At 34.2% G+C, this 26,526-nt stretch overlaps 1 protein-coding gene across 1 annotated transcript; it reads left to right on the plus strand.

The window, feature by feature from the left end:
* Nucleotides 1–11,005: 11,005 nt before the first annotated feature.
* LOC123540957 (uncharacterized) lies at nt 11,006–21,905 on the plus strand. The gene is made up of 3 exons (XM_045326292.2): nt 11,006–11,442; nt 13,997–14,143; nt 17,250–21,905. Exons 1-3 carry the CDS (start codon nt 11,223–11,225, stop codon nt 17,573–17,575), a joined length of 693 nt encoding a protein of 230 aa, XP_045182227.2. The 5' UTR covers nt 11,006–11,222; the 3' UTR covers nt 17,576–21,905.
* Nucleotides 21,906–26,526: the final 4,621 nt, after the last annotated feature.

A 26,526-nucleotide genomic window follows, 5' to 3' on the forward strand; every position in this document is an offset into this window, starting at 1 on the left:
CACTTAGGCGAGTCACATAGTACTGGCACTATTATGACGTCATAAATTATATAAATAATGTCAGGAAATACCCAGATCTATTTAACACCACCAGTTATTTTGAACGTGATAGGCAAGAAAAATGATCTAACATGTCTGCCTGTGTAAGGTAGACAGCTATTATCCCAACCCTTGGGACAGCTTGGACAAAAAACCTCGGTTTTTCATTCCACACTGTCCCTCGGGTAGGGAAAAACCGTCTTACGCAGGCAGGCATGTAAGATCCTTATACTTTAATAAACAGAACCAATAAGAATAACGTTAAGTGAAAGGATTAATGTATATATTAGCGAAAGAAGACAGGAAATAGTGCCGTCGTCGTCAATTAAATATCTAAAACCTATTAAAATAATTATTCGTTTATCTTTATATTCATGCTAAAAATCGTGATCTAGGTTGGGCAATCAGGATAGAAAAAGTCTATTATGAGATACCTGTAGTGAAAATCTAACTCGGAGAACAAAAAATAATTGTAAATGGCAGGACGTTAAAGTTTCGAACAAATGATTGATCAATTGCTTGGTCAAAAGCAGAATGATCACTTCTAAACATACTCACCGTTGCTGTTATTCCACAGAGTTTTGCTTAGGAACTCTTGTTCTTCTTGCGATTTTATGTCAGCTAAAAACCCTCCCAGCGACGCACAGTGATCCTGTAATATACAGGTTGTACAGTGTGTGATCCATTTCTATTTAAACTCGATACTTTTATATTATACAGAGTTTCGGGACGGCATTTACAACTTATACTCACTACCCTTAATGACTTAATGACTTCTTTCCTGAATTTCTGACAAGAGGTAAAGCAATCGTAAAGGGATCTTGATCAAATTATATTCCCACCAAGGAGCGATCCCGCAAATTCCCGTTTAAGAGTCTACATCACTACGCCTTTTTGTCTATAAAATGCCAAACTCTGCTTATTTCTAACACAGTGAACATTTCGCCGTTTGACTATCATACACATGAAGTATGATATTTTGCAATTTAGGAGAAAACCTGTATTCGCTGTTTTTCTACCAATATCAAGAATGAGAACTCTTTTTTGATAATTAGGAGTATACTTTCGGACACAAGTCAATTTTGTCAATCTTCTACGACTATTTTTAATTTTCTATATACATATGAGAAGACTGAATTAGCTTAATAACATATTCAGAATGCATATCAATATAACATTAAACGAAAACTAGAACTATTGTCGTTCCATAAGATAAGTGATCTCAAAGACATATAGCAATCTACTAAAGGTAGAAGGTGCTAACCTGATATCAAATCAAAGGGGTTCAGGAGATAGCTTTCTTGCATACCAGACGGGGATTTCCGGTATCTTTGCCGGTGCTGGAAAAATCCATCTTACACCCCGGGGAGTAAGATGACTCTCGTGCTGTAAATGACGTATTACGAACTACATATATGTAGGAAATTTATGCAGTAATATATATTTTATTTAAAAAACGGAATAAAAATTCAGTACCTTGACAATTCCTATTGGTTCCTGATAGTATATTTCTCGATTCAAATCACGTTATTTGATCAAAAATTCATAACGTTACGCTGGAACTGATAAAACAAAACCGGAACTAAACATTGTTATTTGTTCTGAAACGTCATGACGTCTTTCCTGGTTACGGACGTCGGTTTCCCGCGCTTTGTTTAAATACACTGCCATATGAAATAGTTCTAAAAAGAAAGCCGTTCGATTGATTTTATTTTTATTATTATTTCTTGAAATCGGTATGCAAGAAAAAGATTCTGTCACTGGTTATAGGTGCAGATGGAAATATCCGGCTCTCGGGTAACTGTTTAGGCGGTATCTCGGTAAGGAGCCTCGTTACCGCCTAAACAGTTGCCCTCGAGACCAGATATTTTCATCTGCACCTACAACCGGTGAAAGAATCTTATACTCTTCGAGAGGAATGCAACGATATCAAAATATCAAAATGTTTTTAGGAAGTCTGGTGCGTTGATTAGTCAATATGATCAGAATAAGTGACCTCCAGAATACATTTTAAAATGCTGTCTATTTATTTACAAGTGTCTATATTAGTTCTAGTGGACTAAGTATGTCTACCAGTTAAATACAACCTCAAATTAACGAAATAATTCAGACAAACTTTATAAGGTATATGAAAAGGTAAGTTGACATTATTATTCATTAAATCTTTAAAGGAATATACTAGAATTTTAAACCTTTGCAGCATCCCAGGTCTGAACAGTCTCAACAAGCAGATAGCAAGAAAACTTCGAACATGCTCTTGTACCTGAAAGAGAATGACAACGTGCAATATAAACTTAACACGATCGAATGACAATAAACCATTAAAGTCGTGACGGGCGTTCCACATACGTATCACATTTTCTAATTCTGCTGACTGATTCGTTGATTAATCATGGTAATCATGATTAAAGGGAAAAGAATACCTAACTCTAAGTTTGTTTTATATAAAAACAATATTCCAGCCATTTATACCACTAAAATAACTTTCAAAACTGAATGACTATTGACATAGGTGTGGCAGTTTGAAATTTAAGAAAATGGATAAGTGTGGGGACAGCAGGTTTAGAGTATATGAAGTAATTTACATAATGCTGAATAAATGCCCTTTTACACAGATTAATCTCTATACGTTTTGGCTCTAGTGACTCGTAAGTTAAATTCTAGCTATTGTTGTCACCTTAAAATTGGATTTCTTTGTAAATTATTCCACCAGTCTTTCTTAAAACTACCAGCTTTAAGGAATTTTAATGCTTACATTTTCACGACAACACTAAAATTTAATGAAGAGAATGAACTCAGAACTACAAAATTATTTTTCAGTTAATTTATCTAACAAAAATTTAATCGTCAAATGTTTGAACTAGAAAATTAAACAAAAAGAGACCCTATTACCACAAGAAAAAAAAACAGCAAACGCACAGTGTTTATACGAAAATATTACCTTACGAAATTAGATTTTTTGCTAATACCCTGTGCACTTTTATTGCCATCAAAGAGTGCTTAGTAATTTAATCAATCAACGAATAATGCATGAATTATTCCTGATGTAAAATTTAAACGTTGACGACGGTGACATCGTAATAATTTTCAAAATTAAGTGAAATAAGGCGATATATAACAAATCTATATTTCTTTATGTGGATGTGAAGTGCTTTCAAAGCATATAGAATTGTGAAAAACGAGCAGCTTTAAGGTAGTACATAGGACATTTCCGTCAGATTGCGTATTCTCCGGTGTGAACGGAAAGCCCAGTATGAGCTGCTACAGTATCGCCCAAAGAATGCCAAAACGAATACAAGAATATGTACTTTTCGATTCTCATCACTGGTCCACTACTTTAGGCTCAAAATGCAAGATATATCAGCATGGTTTATATAAGCTATTTGAACCGAGTATTTGCCATACTATACAATGCCATCCGAATTTAATAGGAAAGGTAACGGTCTTCATATGTTCATTCTGTGTGCTGTTACTTTGAAAATCATTTTAGGCAGTGAAAGATATTTTTTTTAAAACTGGCTAAAAAATGAGGTTTCATTATTAGAGCATATTGTCACTCATTGTGTTGCCATGGCAACGTAAAAGAAATTGGCGGATAGATATTTATTTGAAATATTTTATTTCCTTGACTCTGAAAAATAATTTCTCTACTTTTTCTAACTAGAATGAAAGAACGGATCATGTTTGAATCTTAAATTCAAGAAACGATAGATTTTTTTTTACATAAATCTTTATTGTTTACACAAGTGTTATCTTCTCAAAACTTATAGCCTGTAAATGTTGTTTACTGCATGTATGAAAATTATTGACCCTGAACAGGATAACCAGAATGTCGGAATGCTCGACTAGCAACGTTTGTGAGCACATGTCATGTATATATTCTTGCGAACGTTTCCCTCGAAACCGTGATTGTGAGTTTACTAGTCAGTCGCTGTTATTTGACGGTTTTGTCGTTTTAGACAGCTATAACTTCAAAACGGTCATTAAAAACAACTATACAGCTTAAATAGTAGGCATTACTGGATCATTTAAAGCAGTAATGGATTAAAACAATATGAAACCCCAAAAATATAAAATATAAATGGTATTAAAGATAAACATTTACCAACTCTGTCTTTCAAATATTTAAACAAAATATAGGGAAATATAATTACCAGCTCTAAAGTACCGTGATGGTGATGCTGACGTAGACAGGAGTTCAGTCTCGTTGTCTGTCGAACATCCGACACATGTCAGTGTTTCCGGCTGATAAAACACTCCAACACATGTGGGGTAGGAGTGACAAATCCGAGCGCAATGTATGTCACTCAAACTTTTCTCGAGCTCGAAGACAACGTAGTTCACTGGGCACGAGTTTCCTCCTAGAGACGATATCCCATTAAACGGAGTGACACGAGAAAGTGACAGTATCTCTTGAAATTCATTGTAAGCAATGGTGAATGAAAGAGCAAAGAAAGCTAGTGACATCCGTATTTTGTACCTAAGGTTTTAACTTTAAACTAATATTCAATCTATCTTGTCCCAATCGTGCCTGCATGCTTTATGAAATGCAAGTCAGCTCATTGCAATCGATTGACGTCGATATTTTATTTTAATGAGCTTACGTCGCTCGTCTGAAGAGGACCGTAAATTCTGTACCTTACTTCTGACCCAGGTTGGTGAACATCTATTAATCATTTAATTAAAAGTTATTTGTGGTTTTTCTATTGTTACTGGGACAGCCTCTAAAAGCTGCCGAGGGGAACCTTTTGAAAACAAATGTGAAAGAGATACGTTTGGTGACGACCCATCGAGTGGTTCAAGAGAAGAAATCATTTAAGGTTTTTCTACCTTAGAAGAATAATTTGAACAAAACTGAGAGAAAACCATACATTGTTTTCTGTAGCTGTGCCTTAAAGGGGCCATGCGGAACCATTTGAACAAACGTGAATGGAGACCATACAATAATGCTACAGCCAAAGTGTGGTGAATATCAATCAAGTGGTTCGTTTAAAGGTTTTTGTTCTTTTTGCTTTGACGTAAAAGGGGTTAAGCCAAACCACTTGAACAAGCTGGAGAGAGAACTGTACAAGGAAGCTACAGACCAAGTTTTGTAAAGATCCATCAACTGGTTTATGAAAAGTAATTTATCTTTATTTTAAGGAAACGCATGTCCCGTTTTCAAGCAGAACCATTTGAACAACTTGAGAGAGGCCCTTTAAAGGATCATACAGAGCAAGATCTATCAAGTAGTTCAAGTAGAAGTCATTTGTTTTTATTTTTGCTCCACTGACCCTTAAAAGGTGAAAAACTAACTCATTTGATAAAAGTTAAGAAAGTATTACACAAGAATGCTTGATGTGAAGACCCATCAATTACTTCATGAGAAGAAGTTGTTTAAAGACTATTTCTACATTAAGCTCTGGTGATCCTTATATTGGACTAAGTGGAACTATTTGAACAAGCTTTGGAGAAGACTATGCAAGACGCTATAGCCGAGTTTTGTAAAGATCCATGAAGACATTGTTTAAAGTTTTTGTATTTTTAGCTCTTGCGGCCCTAAAAGATACCAAGCGGAATCTTTAAAGAACAATGTAATGAAGATCAATCAATTGATTCATAAAAAAGGGTCATTTAAATGTTTCGCTATATTTAGCCATGGCGGCACCATGCTTTTAAGTTTGTCTTACCCAAGAGGCTTAGCACTGTTTCCTCCCAGAAAAAAAGGCTTAGCGTGTACTGGCTTTATACACCAGGCACGTTAAAGAACCAGTATATTCGCAAAGAGCTAGACAAAGAAAGTCTGACATTGCTCTCTCTCTCTCTCTCTCTCTCTCTCTCTCTTGGGGATTTTCTGTCGCACTGTCCCTCTGGTCAGATTCTTCTATGTATGTACTGATAGAGGATGAATTTGGCGCCCAGAGTGGCTGCCAATATATGTAAAGCACTTTCTTTCAACGTGTTTATCACGAAAAGGGTGCTATATAACCTTGGTACAATAATACATGAGAAGAAGTTGTTGAAAAGTTTGTATTCATTTTTAGCTCTGGCGATCGCTAAAAAGGCCCAAGCGGAACAATTTGTATAAACTTGATAGAATACCTTACAAGTACGTTTCAGACCAAGTTCGGTGATGGCATATCAAGTGATTCAAGAATAAGTTGTTTACAGCATTTTTTTCAAGCGATACCAGATATAAAGTTGAAAAAGGATGCTATAGATAAGCATGGTAATGATCCATTAAATGATTCTTGAGAAGAAACCGTTTGAATGTGCTTCTTCTATTTTTAGTTCTGGTGACTTCTTAAAGGAGCTAAGCTGAACCCATTTGAATAAACTTGATAGGACCACACGAGGGTTCTACATACAAAGTGTGGTGATGATCCATAAGAAGAAGTCGTTTGAAGGTTCTATGTTGTTTTTTTTTCTGGCGAGATGTCCAGGCAAGGATGCCACAGCCACAGTTTGGTGTAATTCTTAAAAGTAGTGTCAGAGGAAACGTTAAAAGTATTGACACAGGACAATTATGGACGTCGGCCTATACTGTCAGCCCACCCTGAACAAAATCCAGGTGAGCTAAAATCTTTCTATTCGATGTCATTTGAAAATAGAATTAGTCATATGTTCTGTCTGACTGATGTAGCATAAACCGGGCAGTCACTAAGGAAATGAGGAAAACAGAAGTCAATAAAACTGTCATTAACTTTTAATGTTTCAAAGAAATTTAATATCGATCGCATAGTGAAATTTTATTTATATGAAGTTTATCCATTTTCATAAATGTAACACATACTTCTAAAATCTACCAAAAAGTCTAAGAACAAGAATTAGAACTAATTAATAATCAGAAGATTAAGACATCTTAAAACATCTTCAAAAGTCTAACTTCCGAGACCAGTGCGCTATATTTATCTTTTCTCTTTTCCAGACAGTTTTATAAATTAATGAAATTGTATTAATATAATGTGTTATATCAAAAAATATTTAAAATGATTTTACAATAGCAGATTTCCTGACATGCAAATTCAAATACGGATATTTTGTATTATAACATTGTATTTAAAGCACGATATCATACAAACGTAATGGTAAATATCAAATGATTGGGTTATGTTGCAATTGAGATATTCCGTTTATCCGTCCGTCCGTCCGAAGTCATATCTGTCTGTAGTTCCACCAAAGTTTCCACTCAAGTTGCAAGGTCTGTAAAAATTGTTGATGAAAACGGTTATAAAACCCCCAAACAATAATTATTCCTGGCTAATTCTGACTTTTAAGTTGGTCGAAATATGCACAGTCAAAACGACATGTAAAAATGTACGGACATGAAATAAATAAGAGATTGCACTTATAAATGCATTTGATAAACGTTGTGTTGCATTTACGCCGTTTCTCGCAAAACCTTCCAATTATGTTACAGCGGTCTGCTTATACAACCTTTATAGGCACTCTCCGTAAGAAATTGACAACTTTCCCACTTCATGGAGCGCTGTAGCTAGTCTGGCTCGAACGCACATCTCCAGATTCCGGGGAAAATTGTATTTAACTATAATTTATGAAACAGTTGAAATGGGCTTAAACCAAATACGAAAAATTATTTAATAATGCAACAAGCCATAAAATAAAGGCTGCAAATAAATCCTACAAACAGACAATGTGAACTTGGTTGACAAACGCGGGAAAAAAACGTTTTAGCTGTGCTTAAACTTCCGAATTTTCATAGAACCGCATCGTGCGTTGAAAATGAATTTGGTAGTCAAGGAATTTTATAATCTTATTTTATTCAAAAACATTTCAGGAACATTTTCAGAAAATTAAAAAAAAAATTCTATGGAGGAAAGAACGAGCAGTAAAATGTTTAGTAAGAAGTATCATTTTTTTCATTACGTTTTTGTGTGTGTTACAAGAAAGAAATCGGAAAATGGCTTACAAAATTAGAATACGCTTAAAATGAAATTTATGTTGTTGCAAACTTTTTTGTGATTAAACTATTTTTCCCTAAGATATACAGTTCTTTCTGAAATTTTGATGCACAAAATCTGCTCGTGAAAAGGGGGTAGGGCAAAATTTAAGACAATACAGTCGGAGACCCCCGTATTTTTTTCGCTAATTTTACACATTACAGTAAAATAAATTTAAATGATAATTTTAGCTTTTTTAAAAATTCTATGGGACAGTTTTTACCCACTACTTCGTCATTCCGCTAAAAACAATAGAAACAAGAAATATCTTTAAAAATGATGGTCGGCGAATTGTAATAAGGGAAGAAGTTCATGAATTTTTCATCTAACATTCATCTTTCATCTAACATTTTTCAAATTGCAAAACTAAACACCGCACTTTAACAATTTAAATGGTTCTCTTTTAAGTTTTCGCAAAGGTTTCGTAGGGTTGCAATTTTGTTTCGTTTATCCTTAGACGAATAATTACAGCAGTAGCTTGATGAAGATTCATGAAGCGGTTCATGAGAAGAGGTCATTAAACGTGTTTATATTTTTAGCTAAATTGGTCCCTATCCCCATTTGTAACAAAATAGCAGGAGACCATACGATATTGTTACACATCGAGTTTGATAAAAATCCATTACATTTTAGTGGTTAATGCGAAGAAAGGCATATCTACTTTTAGCTATAGTGGTCCCTAATAGGGCCCAAGTTCCTATATAAATAAATTTGGAAGAGGACCTTATAATTATGCTCCAGACCAAGTATGACAAAGATCCACCAAGCTGTTCATGAGACGCTGTATAAAGGCATTTCTAGTTTTAGCTCTAGCAGCCCCTAAAAGGGGTTCAATGTCCCAGCTGAACAAAGTTGGCTGCGGGCCTAATAAAGATGCTACAAATCAAGTTTGATTAGAATACATGAGAAAAAATCAATTAAAGGATTTTTTTATTTATTGTTTTTATTTATTTCTAAAATAGGCCAACTGATCCCACCTTAACAAATGCATATTCGCTATTCATGAATCTTTGGACAATGACGTCACACCTATAAAAAGTGAAGGTCAAGCAAAACATACAATTGTAATTATTTCAATATTTTTGTTTTATAAGCAAAGTTTGACGGTAGTCATATCACATAGATAAACTGTATGCAGCGTACCTTCATTTCAGTGTAATGAGATTCAGTCATTATATAGCATATATATAATAAAACAGATTTCAACTGAGTTCAATATTTGCATACCATACTAAAGAAAAATATTCATATATAATAAATCAGTTAAATAATTTATAACAAATATATCAAAGCAAACAAGTACTCATTTTAATATGCAATCTGAATAAGTCACAAAAGCAAGAAATCTTTTCATATACAGACGACAATTGTAACAAGGAAAATCTTTTAAAAAGCACTTCTCTACATAAAGACTCTTATCACACCCTTATTCATGTGATACGCAGACCGTATTCAGCTCTTTCTTTAATTTGATACATATGTTGGTATTTGAACAGGTTTTTATTATATTTATTAAACTTACTTATCATTTTGAGATATATCAATATTCTTGCTAAATATACTGAGCCAAAGTTAGCTTTAAAACTGTGAACAGCGTCGTTTAGGATAAACGCTTTGTCTACATTTCACTCAGCGTAGCACAATCAACAGAGTGAAAGAAATTGACACTCTCGTCCAATCAGGCAGAGTGTTACATAAATCTTCCATTTTGATAAATTATCTATAATGCGTTATCAAGTAGTTTGATTTGCAAACTGAAGTCACGTGGCATAGGTAACGAAAACGAATTTAGACGGCGTCGCCGAAAAAATGGCATGATTTTTGCATAAAGTAAGCATTCCTTCGGCGAATAGTCGGAGTACATATTTGAAAATTACATCACCGTATAGGTATCAACGGGCCTGTTATATCAAATGAAAAATAATTACTTTTTGTATTGAATGGACGCCCCGAAACTAAATTAATCGCCGTAAAAACGGCCACGTCCTAGCCTAAAACGTAATTTTTCGACGCCATTTGCGTAAAAGTGTGCATTTGACCTTTTTAATAATTGTACATCGGGTGAAGATCAGCTTTTGCTATTAATTAAACATGTTATCAAGGATGCAACTTGTTCTTTACCTTAATACATACTCATTAAAATCGAAAACTTTAGCTTCCAACCTGTTATATAACGATAATTGATGTGAACACTTTTTTATGTTAAAATTGTATTTTTTTTTCAAATATTATCGGTTAGTCATACATAAAATGAAAAGTGCTGTGAATGATTTGGTTGTTCAATAATGTTCAAAAACAGAATGAAAAACTTTTCATTTCAATTTTCCGAAAATGGGCGTATTATACTGGATACAATCAGATGATGTCAATTGTGAGTGATCTTATCGCAATTCATCAACTTGAGAATGTTGGCAATGCGTGAGATAAAATATGGTGGAAACATATATAATCCAGTGCATGTTTAAAACAATACAATTAAATGTACTTTGAATTTATCCGTGTTTTGGTGTGTCTTAAAAGTTTTTGATTAAGTAAATAAATTGAAAAAAATCATAGCAAAGAGAGAGAGAGAAAGGCAATTTAGACTGTACACAAATACATTGTATTGTTTGTTAGATATGATAAACTCGGATACTTTGACATTTTATCTTTCGCTTCCTTTCTACAAAGTAGGTCTGTCCATAAGGTTTATGTATTTCATTGCCTAGTATATTTTTGCGAAATCACAACACATTTTAAAGGAAAGTTTTAATATATACATTAAAAAATCTAAATAAGTTGTTATATTTTATCTTCTTCAAGTATCAACTTTTATCCCTAGCTTGAAACATTAAAATGAATAAACTAGTGATGTAAATCAAATGAAATAAGAACGGGTCAGATAACAAACTCTATTTGCCCACCACAAATGTTAAGGCAGGTTCAAGAACAGCAAATGTATCACTTTTTAAAGTTTTAATCAATCTGGATTAAGATAACGCCGAACAACGGTTTACGAGATTTTGAGTTATTTTTCCGAAATTCAAGGCCCAGACATATTTTTCAGATAACCCTGTAACCCAGAGCTTCTTTATAGATTACACGCAGAACTCTTTCGGGCAGCAATTTCGTTGGCAGCGTAAACGTAGACATCGGATACGTTCAATTAATTTCTCTTATTTTCAAGAGTATATTAGTAAAATACTTACAAACACATTTTAACGAGTACGTATTTGGAGCCGTGAAATTGCTACAACTCTGGTCATGTTGGCTGCGGGTGGTCTTATCGTAGGAATCGTTGGGCTAGTGTTAAACATAGTTGGCGTTGCAATACCTTATTGGTACTATTATTCCGAGGCTGAAAAAGGTGTAAAAGCTAGCTTTTATTTTGGACTATGGAAATTGTGTGTTAAAGCTGCGGGTTTTGGACAAGAAGGCTCGCGTTGTTTAAAGTTTGATGAATTCAACATGAAAATAATTTTACGTAAGTATTTTTATTTTTGTTATTTTTGAAGCTGTCATTTTCTCCACTGTACAAACTGTGCGTCAGACAATTTCCATTACAAGTGTTCCTGTATTTATACTGAAATTGACAAACGTAGAAAATGTGTTGAGAACGGACAATAACTTTGAATGAAGTTATGTTTTGATTAAGTTATGTTTTGAGAAGAAAAACATAATTCTACTATAGGAAACTTTGGTATTTTCATATCCGGGATAGAACCTCATAGATATATAATTATGTATTTGCATTTTGATATTGTGCTTAACGTTTCCCCGCCATTTGACGTTACGTTGCCTGTTTTACGCAAAGTCCGTTGTTTATATTTGTATGTGAATTATCCTGATGAAGGTGTTAGCCGAAACGTTGATGCAATAAATTACTATAGATAAAACTTATATACGTGTTATTGTTGATATACCTATCGCGTTATGTTTTGAATAGCATAAAGTCATTGTCGAAAGGTTAACAAAAGAAGCAGTGGACAATAAACATACTGTTCAAGCATTTTCTGCTTTACTTCGTTTTTATCTTGGTACGGCTCAAGTACAAGAAAAAATATCTTTCACCTATAGCGAATACAAGGAGTTATTTTTACGTAATTTGAACTCACAAAGAGAAAAACAAAATTATTGGTTTCACAAACTAAAGATATTTCCATCGTTTTATCTGTATGTCATATTTCAATATTTTAAGAAATTTTAAACGATGTATTGCGAAACATCATATCGTTTAGCGCCTGATTATAATACAGTAATTATATTTATTCTTGTTTTTATTGAAGTATATTGTTATGGTCATTTGATTATTTATTTATTTATTTATTTATTTAAATTAATAATTTTCCACTTCAAGTGTTGTTGCGTACCAATGAAAATATATCTGATATAGTTACGAGTATATTTTACAAGTCCATTAGAAAAAACGATGATATGAAATTTATCACATTTAATGTAACACTTGTGTATAAAGGAATCAAATCAAGTTCATTTGCTAATAAAAAAAAATGAAGAAGCATTTATATTTCTTTTCATTGTTCACATGCAAATAATTCAAAATGTTGTTGAAGTCTGCGTATGTTAATTCTCTATCTGGAACTTTTTTTTGGAGGCATATGTTTTCATGTTTGACTGAATTGTAACATGTTCATTAGATTTATGCTTAAAAATTTGCATAGACGAAACGCACATTTTAAATCAAATACACTGGTTTTAAAATATATTACAGTCTATCAACTGCAATGGCTATTTTTTTTTATTTATGTGACAACTTAACAAAAAACCTGAAATAAACAGATATTCTTAAAATTAGGGCATTATATCTTTAAGATTATTGATGAGATGTTTACATTTTCTTTGCATCGGGATATCTTAAAGATGTTTGTGAGAAAATGCTACATTTGTTAATTTCTTGTGTTGAACCAGTTATCAGACTACTATACAAAACGAAATAAATGACAACTATAAAGCTAAGTAAACTGTTACGAAAACATTCAAGATGTAGCAGCAACATTAAATACGAAAACCATTTACAACGAATTTGTCAATTAATGTAGGATGAATATATATGTGTGTTCATGTCTATCATTGTTTTAAGGATAATCATGAAACTTCCCTGCAGACGGATATTTAATATATCGATATATAATACACTGTTTAATATGTTCATCATGAAAAATGAGCTATATAATTCTGGTGTAATATAATATATTTTATTACATGATGCCTTATGCAAATTGCCGGTCTGTAGTTTCTGTTACATGATCATTTTATATTCAACACGTGTGTACTGGGCTAATAAGTCAAAAACTTGAAAATAAAACTTTTAGTATTGATTTTTGTTGTCATATGATAAAATACATATTGAATGGTTTGCCGGTCAATAAACCGTCGATATTTCGAGCCGCGGGCAATAATTTTGACTATTGACCAGCAAACCATTCACTAAGTGCAGAATATATGATAGAAAAACACATATAAACTTATATTGAAAGCGAGTCCTATAGCTTTGTTATCTGACCATGGATTTATAAATGATTTATTATTGATGAATGAAAAAGTATTGTCCAAAGTAAAAATCAGACATGAACAAAGTGGTAGGCTTTTTATCGACCGCAAAGACAGGGTTTGCATGCATATGAATTCGTTGGCAATAGCTGCGCAAAATCATGCTTGAAACTTGAGCAAAGTCATTCTGTTGCTGGGTCTAATTTCACAATGACATAGTTGAAGGTCATATGGCGACCATCCAGTTTTTCATGACGGAGGAAGATCCCAGGTGCCCCTCCGTGCTATATTTCATGACGTGCGGGCGCCTGGGAAGAACCACCGACCTTCCATAAGCCAGCTGTATGGCTTCTTCAAATCGTCGCAATTACCCTTAACATTGATTAAACATTTTTCAAATAATTGTATATGCTCACTAAAAATTGAAGGAAAATTGTAATTTATCTTGAAACACTTATGGAGTGTGATGGTGGATGAGCATTCATAAAGTATTTAGCAGCGAATATTTGCATTCATGTTTTGCTCTTTAGCCACGGAGATGGAAGCTGTGCGTGGACTAGAGTTGACAGCAATTATTTTGATAGCAACCTCGATTGTCATTGCCGGATTGAGAGTGGTCATGAAGAAAGGCGATAACAAGTACCTTAAAGTCGCGGGAGGTATAGCGTGTGCAGCAGGTGAGATTTATACCTTGTGTTGGTTTGCTTTGGACTTAAATCCATCGCTATTAAGTATGCAAAATATTACAACTTGTGTTTTAGTGTGTTATTTAAAAGATGTATGAAGCGAAGTGACGAAGTGACAAAGCCAAAGCTAACAGAAATGATGAGGAGTATTCTTCGTCTAAGCTGTATCGTTCTGCTTAGTCTAGAAGACTGCAACCCGTCTTAATGAGTGCATCAACTATGTCACATGTTTTACATATGATTAAAATGTACTTGTTGTTGGACTTTTGAAGCCATCTTTTTGCTATAATTTTCTTTTACAGTTTCCTTTTGTTGTGGGCCTACATTGCGCTGCATGACTCTATGGCAGTGTTTGGCGTACTCTGTACTTTCGTGAAATCCACCCTTGCCTTTTTAGTTTGTATCTCGTCTTTCTTTCTTTTGGTTCCTTTCATATTCATATCTTAAACACTGTACAAGCAGTTACATCAATGGATTTGAACGTTAATATCGATTGACTCCGTGCACAATTAAGGCTCAAGCTGATAAGATTAGAAACTTCTAATGCCCCTTTGATAGTTTTGGTAATACCTCTAATAATACAAAGAGTTAATTTATCAGGCATTAAGATAAACATGTTGTCAAGATCATATGAATCGTTTGACAAAATGAGATTGTGCAAAGCTACCACTTTATTCATTCTAGAGCATCTACCTAATTTTTCAACCCGCCCGCTTAGCTCAATAGGAAGTGCGCAGATCTACGGATCGCGGGTTCGTGAGTTCGATCCCGGGCGGGGCGTATGTTCTCCGTGACGATTTGATAAAAGACATTGTGTCTGAAATCCTTCGTCCTCCACCTCTGATTCATGTGGGGAAGTTGGCAGTTCCTTGCGGAGAACAGGTTTGTATTGGTACAGAATCCAGGAAAACTGGTTAGGTTAACTGCTCGCCGTTACATAACTGAAATACTGTTGGAAAACGGCGTTAAACCAAAAAATAAATCTACCTAATTTTAAAAAATAAAATTTTATCTTTATCGAAAGAGCAAGTATCATTTATAATGACTTGGAGGAGATGATATTGAATCTTTTGAATATGGTCATATATACATATGCAAATTGAAATTTGTTTCCAAGATATGACAAGATAAAGGCGTTTTGAATGATTGGCCTGTCATATACCGAAATTCGCTCGTGTGTAAATTCTAGACATTTATGTATATTGTTTTTTACTTACAATTAGGTTGAGATAGTAGAATATATAAAATGATTTTATATCATTATTCGATTTTGGTGAAATGTCTATATTTCAAAAGATAGAACATTATGGAATTGACACCGCAGTAGGAATAAAAAATAACTCAAGTGAAGCAGTAGCCATAATGACGGATCTAGAAAGGCACGGAAAGTGAATAAAATTAGTTTGTATAATATTGACACTGGTGATAGTGATATTTATAAAAGTACGAATTATTTTTACCCTGGTTATAATATTGTTAGAATACTTCATGCAGTTTCACAGAAACATCGTGTACCTTATGCCAGACCTCTGTGTACAGCAAAACAGAGAGTCAGTAGTGTACTTTGTTTTAAACAGATTTATGATCAACAATTCAAATTTCATACAAATGCACTAGCACAATTTTTTTTGATAATCGGAAGCTAATACTTGGCTTAAAATCTAATAATATGACATTCATCATATTTAAATCCCTAAGGCGTAAAAGTCTGCTATGATTACCTGGGATAAGTTGTCTTTTAAACACACTGCATATAAAGATGCTTGATATTGATAACACAAGAGGGGCCTCTGTAGCCAAGCACTTCGAATTACTTGCCATTGTGGTGTAGAATTCTTCATGTGAGGAAGCAATCTCCAACTAGAAGGTCGGTGGATCTACCCAGATGTCCATGCCAGGTACAATGTCTTGATTGGCACCTCGGGGTTTCCTCCACAAACAAAAGCTGGAAACATTGTATCGGTGTGACTTTATACCCAACAAAATTAATATATAAATAACTTGATAACAAACGACATGCAATAGACCAGTTTACTCTTAACCATATCCAACCATTTTGCATATCCATATCCGACAATTTTGAATAAAACTTCTGTAAACGAAGGGATTTGACAAGCATGCTGAAGTTTATGTCGAAAACACATTGAGGAAGTTAGACACCGAAATTTCCTTATTTTCTAGGTACTTCAGTATAGCACCTTTGTTTCATCTTTAGTAAGCTGACCTGTTTTTGCTATTCTTGCTATTTCATTAGTTTACTATTAGTTTATACCTTTTTCCTGTTTCTGTTACTTTCAATGTTGATAGTATGGCTAATTTGCTCTTCCATTTTCATAATATATAGATCAAAGCAATGCCATTACAACATATTGGTTTTGTCTGTTTCATTTAAATGACCTTCTGTCCTTCAAGTTTAAGATCATTTGCCTACCATTTCAAGGTTCCCAAGAGATGGTCCGACTGTTTGGTTAAGGGTTTCTTTGAAATTGTAATCTATTTATGTTTATTCTCTACCTCCAATATAATGAAATTCCACAATAGGTAATAAAAAATAAGCAACATATTGATCTAATAACACTATGGTTCTAATATTGTGATAGAACAATATAATTTTTGAGTTAATTTGACAAGTATGTAGCTTTATTTATCACAAACGTCTCCATAGCAACAATATTTTACATTTAACTAGATTAAATAAATATCTACCAGCAGATATATTGTATTTTAAAATAGGCTGAGTAAGTAAAAAATTACGGCCATCTAAATCTTTAGATTTGATTTTCAAAAATAAAGAAAATACGACTTACAACATTCTGATATTAGGGCGCAACAGGGCGAATATTCATAACAAATATGGAAAGATAGTAAGAGAAATGTTTCATAACGTATAGATTTCTAAACTTTGTGGAAGGGAGTGGGGGAGTTACGAAATATATGCCATGAGCTTTGAGGCATACTGAGTTTATACTAGTACTGTCTTCTAACAACATTCACATACTAATCAACGAGGCATCGTTATGAGTAAGAATATCATTTGTCTAAAGCCTTAAATTCATTCCTGCCCTCTTGATTTGAACATCTTTTTTATTTTCTGTAGGTATTCTGATGATTGTCGGTGCTGTTGTATTTTCAACGTCTGATCAAATGAAGAAATTGATACCAATAGTTGCTATCCCTTTCAAACTTCACGCAGGATTTGCTTTATGTATTGTGTCCGGTGTGTGTAGCCTCGCAGCAGCGGTAATGTTTATTATGGAAAATGATGGGGAAAACCAAACAATGCCACAACCTTACCCATATCACGGACAAAACGGAGGGGTACCTGCAGTTAGTCTACAGCCGTCAGCAATGGTCGTCACTGTTCAACAACCTTCAGCTATGGCTGTCACTGCACAACAACCTTTGGGAGTTCAAACATTTTAACTGTTTTGAACTTTATGCGCTTTTTGTATCGAGCTATTGACTAATGAAAGTCTGTGTGTTTACATTTATAATATAGTCTAGTGTGTTAAATTAGTTGCGTATAAAACATTGTGGCGTTTCATTGTATAAAGATACTTTCTGTTACTTAATGCAAAGTACTTATTTATCACATAAACGTGGCGTTTTTCAAATTCCCTAAAGAAAGAAGGAAATGAATCATTATAATGCACCCGTTCCCAGTCGCGTTCTGAAAACCTTACTTCTTCAAACAAATCTATATAATGTTTTTCTAAATATTCTGACCATAGTTTGCATTGATTGGGGAAGGTATCCGAATGGTTGTAGAAACTTCTTTAAGTTTAAATACATATTTAACTATTTTAAAGTCTAGTGTATAATGTGAACAACTGTGACTACTATTCAACGGAAATCAAGAAATTTCTTGGTGCGGAAAAGTTAGATGAAATAGTTGTTCAAGCATTGAAACCAAACCGGTGTATTACTGTGGTCGTAAACAACATTACTCTCTTTATATGTAATTCACAGAAAAGGCTTAAGGTTTTTAATTTGAAGAAAATAATTATACATCGCGAAAAAAAATTGTAAAGTGGCTTCCTTCTTAGTTTCCATCTTCCCTGCTAAGAGTTTAAATGTTTAAATTACCATAGACAAAAACCTAGAGCTTTTAAATTGTAGTCGTCGACTTCCTGTAAAAAAGCTAACCTGATCGAAGATAAAATTTGCCACCGAGTGAAGGTCGCAGTTGTATAGATGATGACCAAACAAAGACTGTCCGTTTTTCATCAATTGCAGATACTGCCAGAAAAGGAAAATGGCAATTAGATGTATGGGGAGTATGACCTTGAAACAATAACGACTTTTTGAACTCTACACTTCATTTTCTTTTGTTGTCATCTCTGCCAAAGTTTCACAAATTATCTTTACATGTATAGAATAAAAATAATCGGATGTTAATTCTTTGAACCGTAACAGGTACAGTAAATTAACATTAAAACCAAAGTTCACATAATGAGTAAATTCCTAATTAAGTGTATGCTCCAAAGTCTTTCTCTACATGTTACATTTGTTTTGATAAACAGTATAGCAACTATGTCTACTTGAACAATCTATAGTTATTTGTGGAATCAGAATGCGTGTTTGCAATCAGTCCAAACGTGTTTTGATATGACTGGAGAAACAGGCACGTGCGTCCAATGCGTTGTAATTTTATTTTTTTGTTACCTTCGCTATAGGAGGTAAACAATATACACGTATCATGTTATTATGCGGAAACAATTATTCACCTTGATTTTGTATGACGTGCCCAAAAGTTTGATTGAAATACTGACGAAGAAATTCGTTTGACCACAAAATACTCGAGTTATAAAAACTAACAAAAGACTGATGAAGGCAATTTAAAATAGAAAACGAATCAGAACGGTCTGCAATTGAAAATTATACAGACATAAACTACCTTCACACATTAGTTACCATCAAGTTTTCTCTCTTACTAGCTTTAGTTACTTTTTGTTGTTTTATATGTATGTGCCCTTTTGTATTGATTGATTGATTTATTTCGGCAAAGGAAAACATATTGTACTCGTTTATAATCGGTGATTTCCGTACGTTTACGCATTTACATATATCTGCAGCCAAGATTCTGCGTGTGTAATGAGAAGTCTCTAACCAACAAAGCTAAGTTGGAATTGAAATGACCATTTCGGCAAAGATGCACATATTCTTTGCAAATCAAATACATAGAGATAAAATGTTGAGCGAGTAATGTCAATCGCATTTGATTATATATGTAGGATAGCTATTGTATGATATACTCGAATAATCACCAAACATTTTCTGTTGATATAAAAACTTTGAACGAATACGTGTTCAAATGTTGCATTACGTTTTTTTTCCTTTTGAAAATTGCCTTCCAGACGAGGATCGTTGAACGATAATTGATTTGAACATTCCATTTGTTTGAATTGCTATCATCTACTTTTCCCAAACACCGAGTATGCTATGTCAGGGGGCAATAACAGGATATATAAGAATTGCTGTGAACGATTTGTTTATTTAAACATTGAAACAAAATTCAATTTCCGATTTTTCGAAATCACTTCTGTTATTTTTTCGGAAATTGGACGTGATATGTTTGAGCAAATCGGATACTTGAAAAAGATAAAATGTCGGTGTTGTGTTTATCGCTGTTCAACCACTTAACAAGATTATACACTGGCGGGATTAGCACGACTAAACCTATGTTGGACAAGAAGGCTTCTTTTAAAAAAGAAACCTAGGAGAGGTCCAGTGTTGTTCCTTTTTAAAGTTATATCAGAGACATAGATAACAATTGTAATCTAATTGTTATCTAATTGTTATCTGCTTATATGATAGGTTGTGCTATAGACAAAAAAAAACAGTTTCCCTGTTGCAGGTCACTGTAACCTATTAGGGGTCATAGTCACTGTGACCATGACCTAATGACCTCAAAATCCATAAGTCATCATCAGGTTATGATCAACCTCCGCCAATCCGAGGACTATAAGCCCAAGCATTTCATAGTTACTGAATTCCATTTAAAAAGGTTCAAAAGCTACCACAGCAATAATTGTACACTGAACTTGGCCCTGGTGAAAGTTGCCAAATTAGCATCTTACCATTTTTGCGAAAACCTCACCTAACAGGCTTGTTTGTCAACGGGCCCAAGAGAATTGCTTCCGAGAAGCTTTAGAAAAACTTAAAAGAAAATCTCAATCGGACGGACGTCTGCCGGAAGTGTGAAAAAAAAAATATCATTCTTTTTTAAATGATTATTTTTTCAGATTTTTTTTCTTAATGTGCTATTTGCAGTTCTAAACATTTTATTTGTTCTAGTTTATTACTCAGTTTGTCGAATTGCCGCCGTGTTTTGATCACGGGATTAACATCACCGACTATCAGAAGCTCGGAAGAACTCTTCTTGTTCCGGCAGATCTTCCGAACGGGGCAAACGAAACCGCCAGTTAAACTATAAATTCATTTAATTGAACGAAATACATTTTAACGTGATTCAATTTATATGCATATCTTTGAATACTGCGAACAAAGAATAGTAAATATATATCTATATATTTCTTGTTAATAACTGACCCGTTTCAAACATTTGTAACAATAGTTTTACACTATTTTTCTTTATTTTAAACGAACAATTATTTTCGTCTTAGAAGATTTCAAAACTTACTTGTGCGCAAGCGAATTGGGCCATTTTAGACTGGCTTACCGTAATTTGCGCTAGAAAGTGAAATCTAACGCCGTAAAATTAGTAGATTAGTCTAAATTCTCCTTGTTTGAAAGCCAACACTATGGAGAGGTCTTGATAGACCTCTCCAATAAGCATGAAAGGAATGTTACTGCCGTTGTTATATAAAACACAATAACGATTGCTCGACTGCTTGCATCAGTTAAACATAACTGTACGATATCGACGTTAACATTTTTGTTGGGACGACATAGGGTGCAATTACGTCAAAAATGACGTCACTCATCCATTACGAGCGAATAATCAGTTAAAATGGCTGCTTCTGGTTAAAAAGCCCGCTTCTGGTTATTTTACTTGGGTTACAGGATTTTGTTCTGCAGTTTTGTTACTATTTATAGTAATGTATATAATTAAAAACACTTATTACACGGCAACGGTGTTCCTGAAGTGTTTGTAAGCAAGACTAAAGCTGTGCCGAGTGCTAACATACATTATGCTAAATTGTTAAAATCAAAGTAAGGAACGTCATTGTCGTATAATGAGTTTATTTATTATATACCTACATAATAATGATTACGCGATTGCTTGAATCAGTAAATCATATACAATGTCAACGTTAACGAATTTTCTATCGCGACGACACAGGGTAAAATGACGTCAAAAATTTCGTCACACATCCATGGCGCGCCAATAACCTGCCAAAATGCCTGCTACCGGTTAAATGCTGGCTTCCAGTTATTTGGACTAGGTTACAGGATTTTGTCATTTTCAGTTTTGTTACTATTTATAGTAAGGTATATAATAATGTAGATTACAGAAAGTGGGGAATTGTGCAAATGCTTATAACCGTTAGACATGACACAAGTAATAGGGTGCTAGACTACCGAGGTACAATATGATTGGAAAAGATAACAGTCACGTACATATTAAACGTGTTTTATTTGAAAACATTGCAGCATAACAGCAAATGCATCTTTTATCATGGAGAAAATACTAGTATACAATTAAAAGTCCTTTCAATTTGTTTATGTTAAATGGTGTTTAAACAATTGATACTGCACATGAAAAGAAAATTAAAACAAATAAAAAAGACAGAGACTTTTAACATACTGAAAGATATATTGATTTTTAGAATATAACATGTAGATCTATTGCATTCTGTAGGAATGTTTTCTTTCTTTTACCATTCGACCAAGGGTGTTGTCTGTCCACATGGTTTATGCATTTCACTACAACTTTTTATCGCATAGTGCGGCATTTTTTCTTTGATCTTTACAGTATGTTCAACATGGTAACACACATTATTATTACAAATATGTGCTGATATTTTACAAAACTGTTACGATATATATCAACACGGAATTCTCTATGGAGTTTCACTAGAAAAAAACTGTTGTGATATATATCAGCACAGTAAAACTGTTCCGATATATATCGCAACACATTTTCTCTTACCATGGCCAGGTCCTATCTAGGGAGTATATTTTTTTTAATTTACAGTTCACAGAGAAAGAATTATCACAAACACCTACATTCATAAAGTAAAAGCATAAATAAACTAGAATATTTCAAAGACTCGATAGTTATTGTCAAATTCAGAAATGCATCAACTGAGTTTTTTTCAAATGTTTCTTTTTCTTTGTTTCTTTTACAAACAAAACAACAAGTTTTACAATATGTTCGGCCAGTGAAATGCGAAGATTTTAAACCGATGCAGAAATCTGTTGGATACTTTTATCTGGGGAACACATTTTCTAAAACAGAAGTTTCAGTCAGCGAGGCGCAGAAAGGGAATCAAAAGTGTAAAAATAATAATTAAAAAATTTAAATGAAAATAATATATAAATTTAAATGATAAAACAATGCAATAAAACAGTTATAATATGTAATGCTCATGTGTTACGAGGATATATCAGAGCTAAAGGTACATCTCGGTATTTTTCTCTGCACATATCTGTCTCGGCCTACCGGCCTCGACGATATGTACAGAGAAAAATACCCTCGATGTACCCCAAACTCTGATATATCCTGGTAACACACTCTCACACATACTATAACTATTACATATTATAACATATAATATATATAATGTTCTAAATATTATTTAAGAAATAATAAATCTGTTCCTATATTTTATGTTAATAAAATATGTGCAGGAGTTAGGATGCGTAATAATTAAATCACGAGTGCGTAGCATATATTTTTCTTTTTTTATCAGAATTTTGAGAAGTATTTATAAATTAGTAATCTAACAGCTCGCACACTATGTACGGACAGAATCATCAAATAAGGTTTATAGTTCAAACATCATTTTTATCCAATGACAAGCGAGGGATTTTCAAAAAAGTAACCAACTTATTTTCTTATAGTTCAAACATCGTTTTCATCCAATGACAAGCGAGAGACTTTCCAAAAAGTAACCAACTTATTTTCATATTGTTTCATAACTGAAGAATCTGATCCACTTAATCATGAAGTAGTTCAAAATTAATGAGTATTCATTGTTCCGCCTACTATGGATTTCCCACATTCTAGGAGGCGGAGCAATTACCAAAGCAGGAACTGCATACAAGAAATAATGTGTCTATGTAATAAATGGACCAAATACATAAATGAGCCGTGCCATGGAAAACCAACAAAATGGATTTGCGACCAGCGTGGATCCAGACCAGACGTCTGGATCTATGCTGGTCGCAAACCCACTACGTTGGTTTTCTCATGGCGCGGCTGAAATATCAAATTAATTTTTAATTTCATTTTAATGCAAGCTGTTCTTCCATACTTCAAGTTTGACCTTTCTGCACCTTTCACTACCTCTACTGGTCTAAATATAAACCAGGGTGCACTTAGATTCTACTTTGTCTTGTTTTATTTATACATGTAGTTGCTTAAATTGTACTGTTAGATCATTACGAGTGAGTTAAACCTGCATATTATATTTCCATTGAATAAGAATATAAAATTGTGTTCCACAAACTTTTCGATAAGACTTAGTCGCCTACTATGTATATATGATAACTAAATTAAAATCTTCCAGCACTGGATCAACCGCTGTTTTGCTAAAGGTTGGCACTAAAATGACCTTGTATAAAGTTGTAGTAAACATGTACTTCTCCATCATGAATGAAGATAAGACTAGCCAATGAATTTGTCAGGATACTGGTTATATGACCCAGGGAATTGCCTACGCCTTTAGTATCTTGAACAATGGTTTGGGTCCAATCGCTAAGGTGACTATGTCTTAGACTAGCTGACAAACGATGGAGAATGTCCTTTGTTAAAACGTAGAGCTGGTGAGACCAAATATCTCATATATAGAATTTTCCTCTGACTACCTTGCCTAAATGATTCGTGTACCAATGATTCGTAAATGATTTCTATTATGAGCTAGACAATTTCAGGGATCAGGAAAATCACTAAATGCCTCAAACTAACAATTTCCAATTAGCTCAAACTCCTATAGGCTGGAGACTCTATACTTGACTGATCTTTTTGTTGAAGTTCCCGTCAGACAGTGTCTTTGAATCAACAACATGCGAGTCCTATCGCATAGATGCTCCGCCTCTGTCCTCTCAAACTCTATATAATTGCCCTGACTCCTGGATGCTCAGCGCCTATATGCTATCATATGTAGCATTCAACTACCATATAGGTATATCCCCCATGCCTTGGCTGTACTTCGCCAATAACGCTGAACCGTCTATAAGCTGGAACTCTCCTAATATCTCAGTAGATTACCAAACTCTGGGTCTCTGTCTCAGCTTCCCGATGCTCAGCCTATATATGCTATCGTCTATAGCATTCAACTACCCTTAAGGTAAAACTCATATGCGCTGGCCCTATAGCTCGAAACCTTATCGAAATTCTGCTACTCTTCTTTAGTCTAAGAACTTCCAAAGTCTTCTTTTTAATAATTTATCCGCCCTGACAGGGTGACTGCAATAGTCTCCTTCTCAAGGTACTGTAATAAATTATTAGTTGAATCCACGATGTGTCTTCTTCTACCGCTGGATACCGAATGAGCTCTCTGTCATCCATCTACCTATTTATACCCCAGCAGACGTGCTATTTTTAGAACTTGTTTCTGATTGGTCCAAATTTAAACATAACGTTCTACAACGAGTACTTGCTCTGTCAAATATCTGGTTCCCTTTAACCTTTGTATATGATATAATGTGCGAAGCTGGGACCCAGCTATCCACATAATGAACCCAAATCAGCCACAAATGACCCAAATTCTATTAATTACAGCAATTCAACAAAAATTATAGCAATGACAACATGAAAAGGGAGTCAAGCACTATCTGTGCTTATGTGTTACGTTATCAATATATTAAATATACAAATTATTCTGACAGAATTCCAAGAGACTGAAGAAGGCTCGGTTAAGTTTACTTCAGAGAGAGCTTTTTGTTTCTTTAACCTGTCAGTTAAATGAAATGGGGCGTTTAAACTATAAATAGGTTATAGATACACTTATTGAACCGCCGTTCTCGTTTGGGGCAAACCCTTTACTTTATCTGGGGACCAAACGCCGCTCTTAATAGAATTACACGCCTCAACACGTGTATCATTGAAGGTTCCATGTTCACCGCCGTTTGAATACATCTGCGGATGTCTCTAAATTACTTTTTGTACTTTTGGCATGTGTAAATGTTGAGTTCTGCTCAACCCGGGGTTAGAGGGCGTGGACGGCAGCATGCATTTCCACTACCGTCCATGAACAGGCTCAATCAAACCGAGCCTGCAACATTTTCGTTTTTGTCGTGTTGAGCCTCTTGAGCAACCTGTGAAGTTTCCACTTTTCTCTATTCTAACGCATTAAGTTTTGCATTCACTACGCTACGCTCCGTTTCGGCAAACTTAATTGAATTAGAAGTTCAATAAATGATCTATAACCTATACATATTGTTTTAACCGAAGAATCTAATCCACTTAATCATGAAGTAGTTCAAAATTAACGAGTATTCATTGTTCCGCCTATTATGGATTTCCCACATTCTAGGAGGCGGAGCAATTACCAAAGCAGGGACTGCATACAAGAAATAATGTGTCTATGTAATAAACGGACCAAATAGCTAAACAAGTTAAAGCATAGAAAAATTTCCTTCTAGGGCACATCTATATAAATATATAATGCTCATCTTGTAAACTTTTGGTTGCAATGTCTGTTTTATACTGCCAAAACATGGCAAGTAGGTATTTACACTAACATAAATTGTTAAAATAGAGAAAAGTGGAAACTTCACAGGTCGACCAACACGACAAAAACGAAACTGTTGCAGGCTCGGTTTGATTGAGCCTGTTCATGGACGGTAGTGGAAATGCATGCTACCGTCCACGCCTCTAGCCCCGGGTTGAGCAGAACTCAAATCCAACAACAAATTAAATCTGTTACCACTTTCAGTTGAGTAAATACGGCAATAAGACATTGACCCTGTCAATCCATTACGATTCGATGCGTGAATTTGTTGCGCATAACTAGAGGGTCGCAATGGGGTTTGTTTTAACAAATTAACCATGCATTTGAAGGTAACGATAATATTTAGTTGTTTACCTGTAAATTTGCTGATATAATTATGTCTATCTGTTTGTACATGTTATGTTCTTCAAGAATGGAGGAAATAAAAGAATCAATCAACCATCCTCGGGTTTAGTAATATGTTATCAGTCAGAGAGTCACCTCAATTGGGAAAAAATAGTTTTAACGTCA

Source organism: Mercenaria mercenaria, chromosome 16 (genome assembly GCF_021730395.1).
Source record: "Mercenaria mercenaria strain notata chromosome 16, MADL_Memer_1, whole genome shotgun sequence".
NCBI classification, from domain to species: Eukaryota; Metazoa; Mollusca; class Bivalvia; order Venerida; family Veneridae; genus Mercenaria; species Mercenaria mercenaria.

Coding starts and splice junctions, on each gene's coding strand:
- LOC123540957 (XM_045326292.2), top strand. CDS start 11,223: ATGTTGGCTGCGGGTGGTCTTATCGTAGGAATCGTTGGGCTAGTGTTA. Junction 11,443..13,996: donor CAACATGAAAATAATTTTAC/GTAAGTATTTTT, acceptor TTTGCTCTTTAG/CCACGGAGATGGAAGCTGTG. Junction 14,144..17,249: donor AGGTATAGCGTGTGCAGCAG/GTGAGATTTATA, acceptor TATTTTCTGTAG/GTATTCTGATGATTGTCGGT.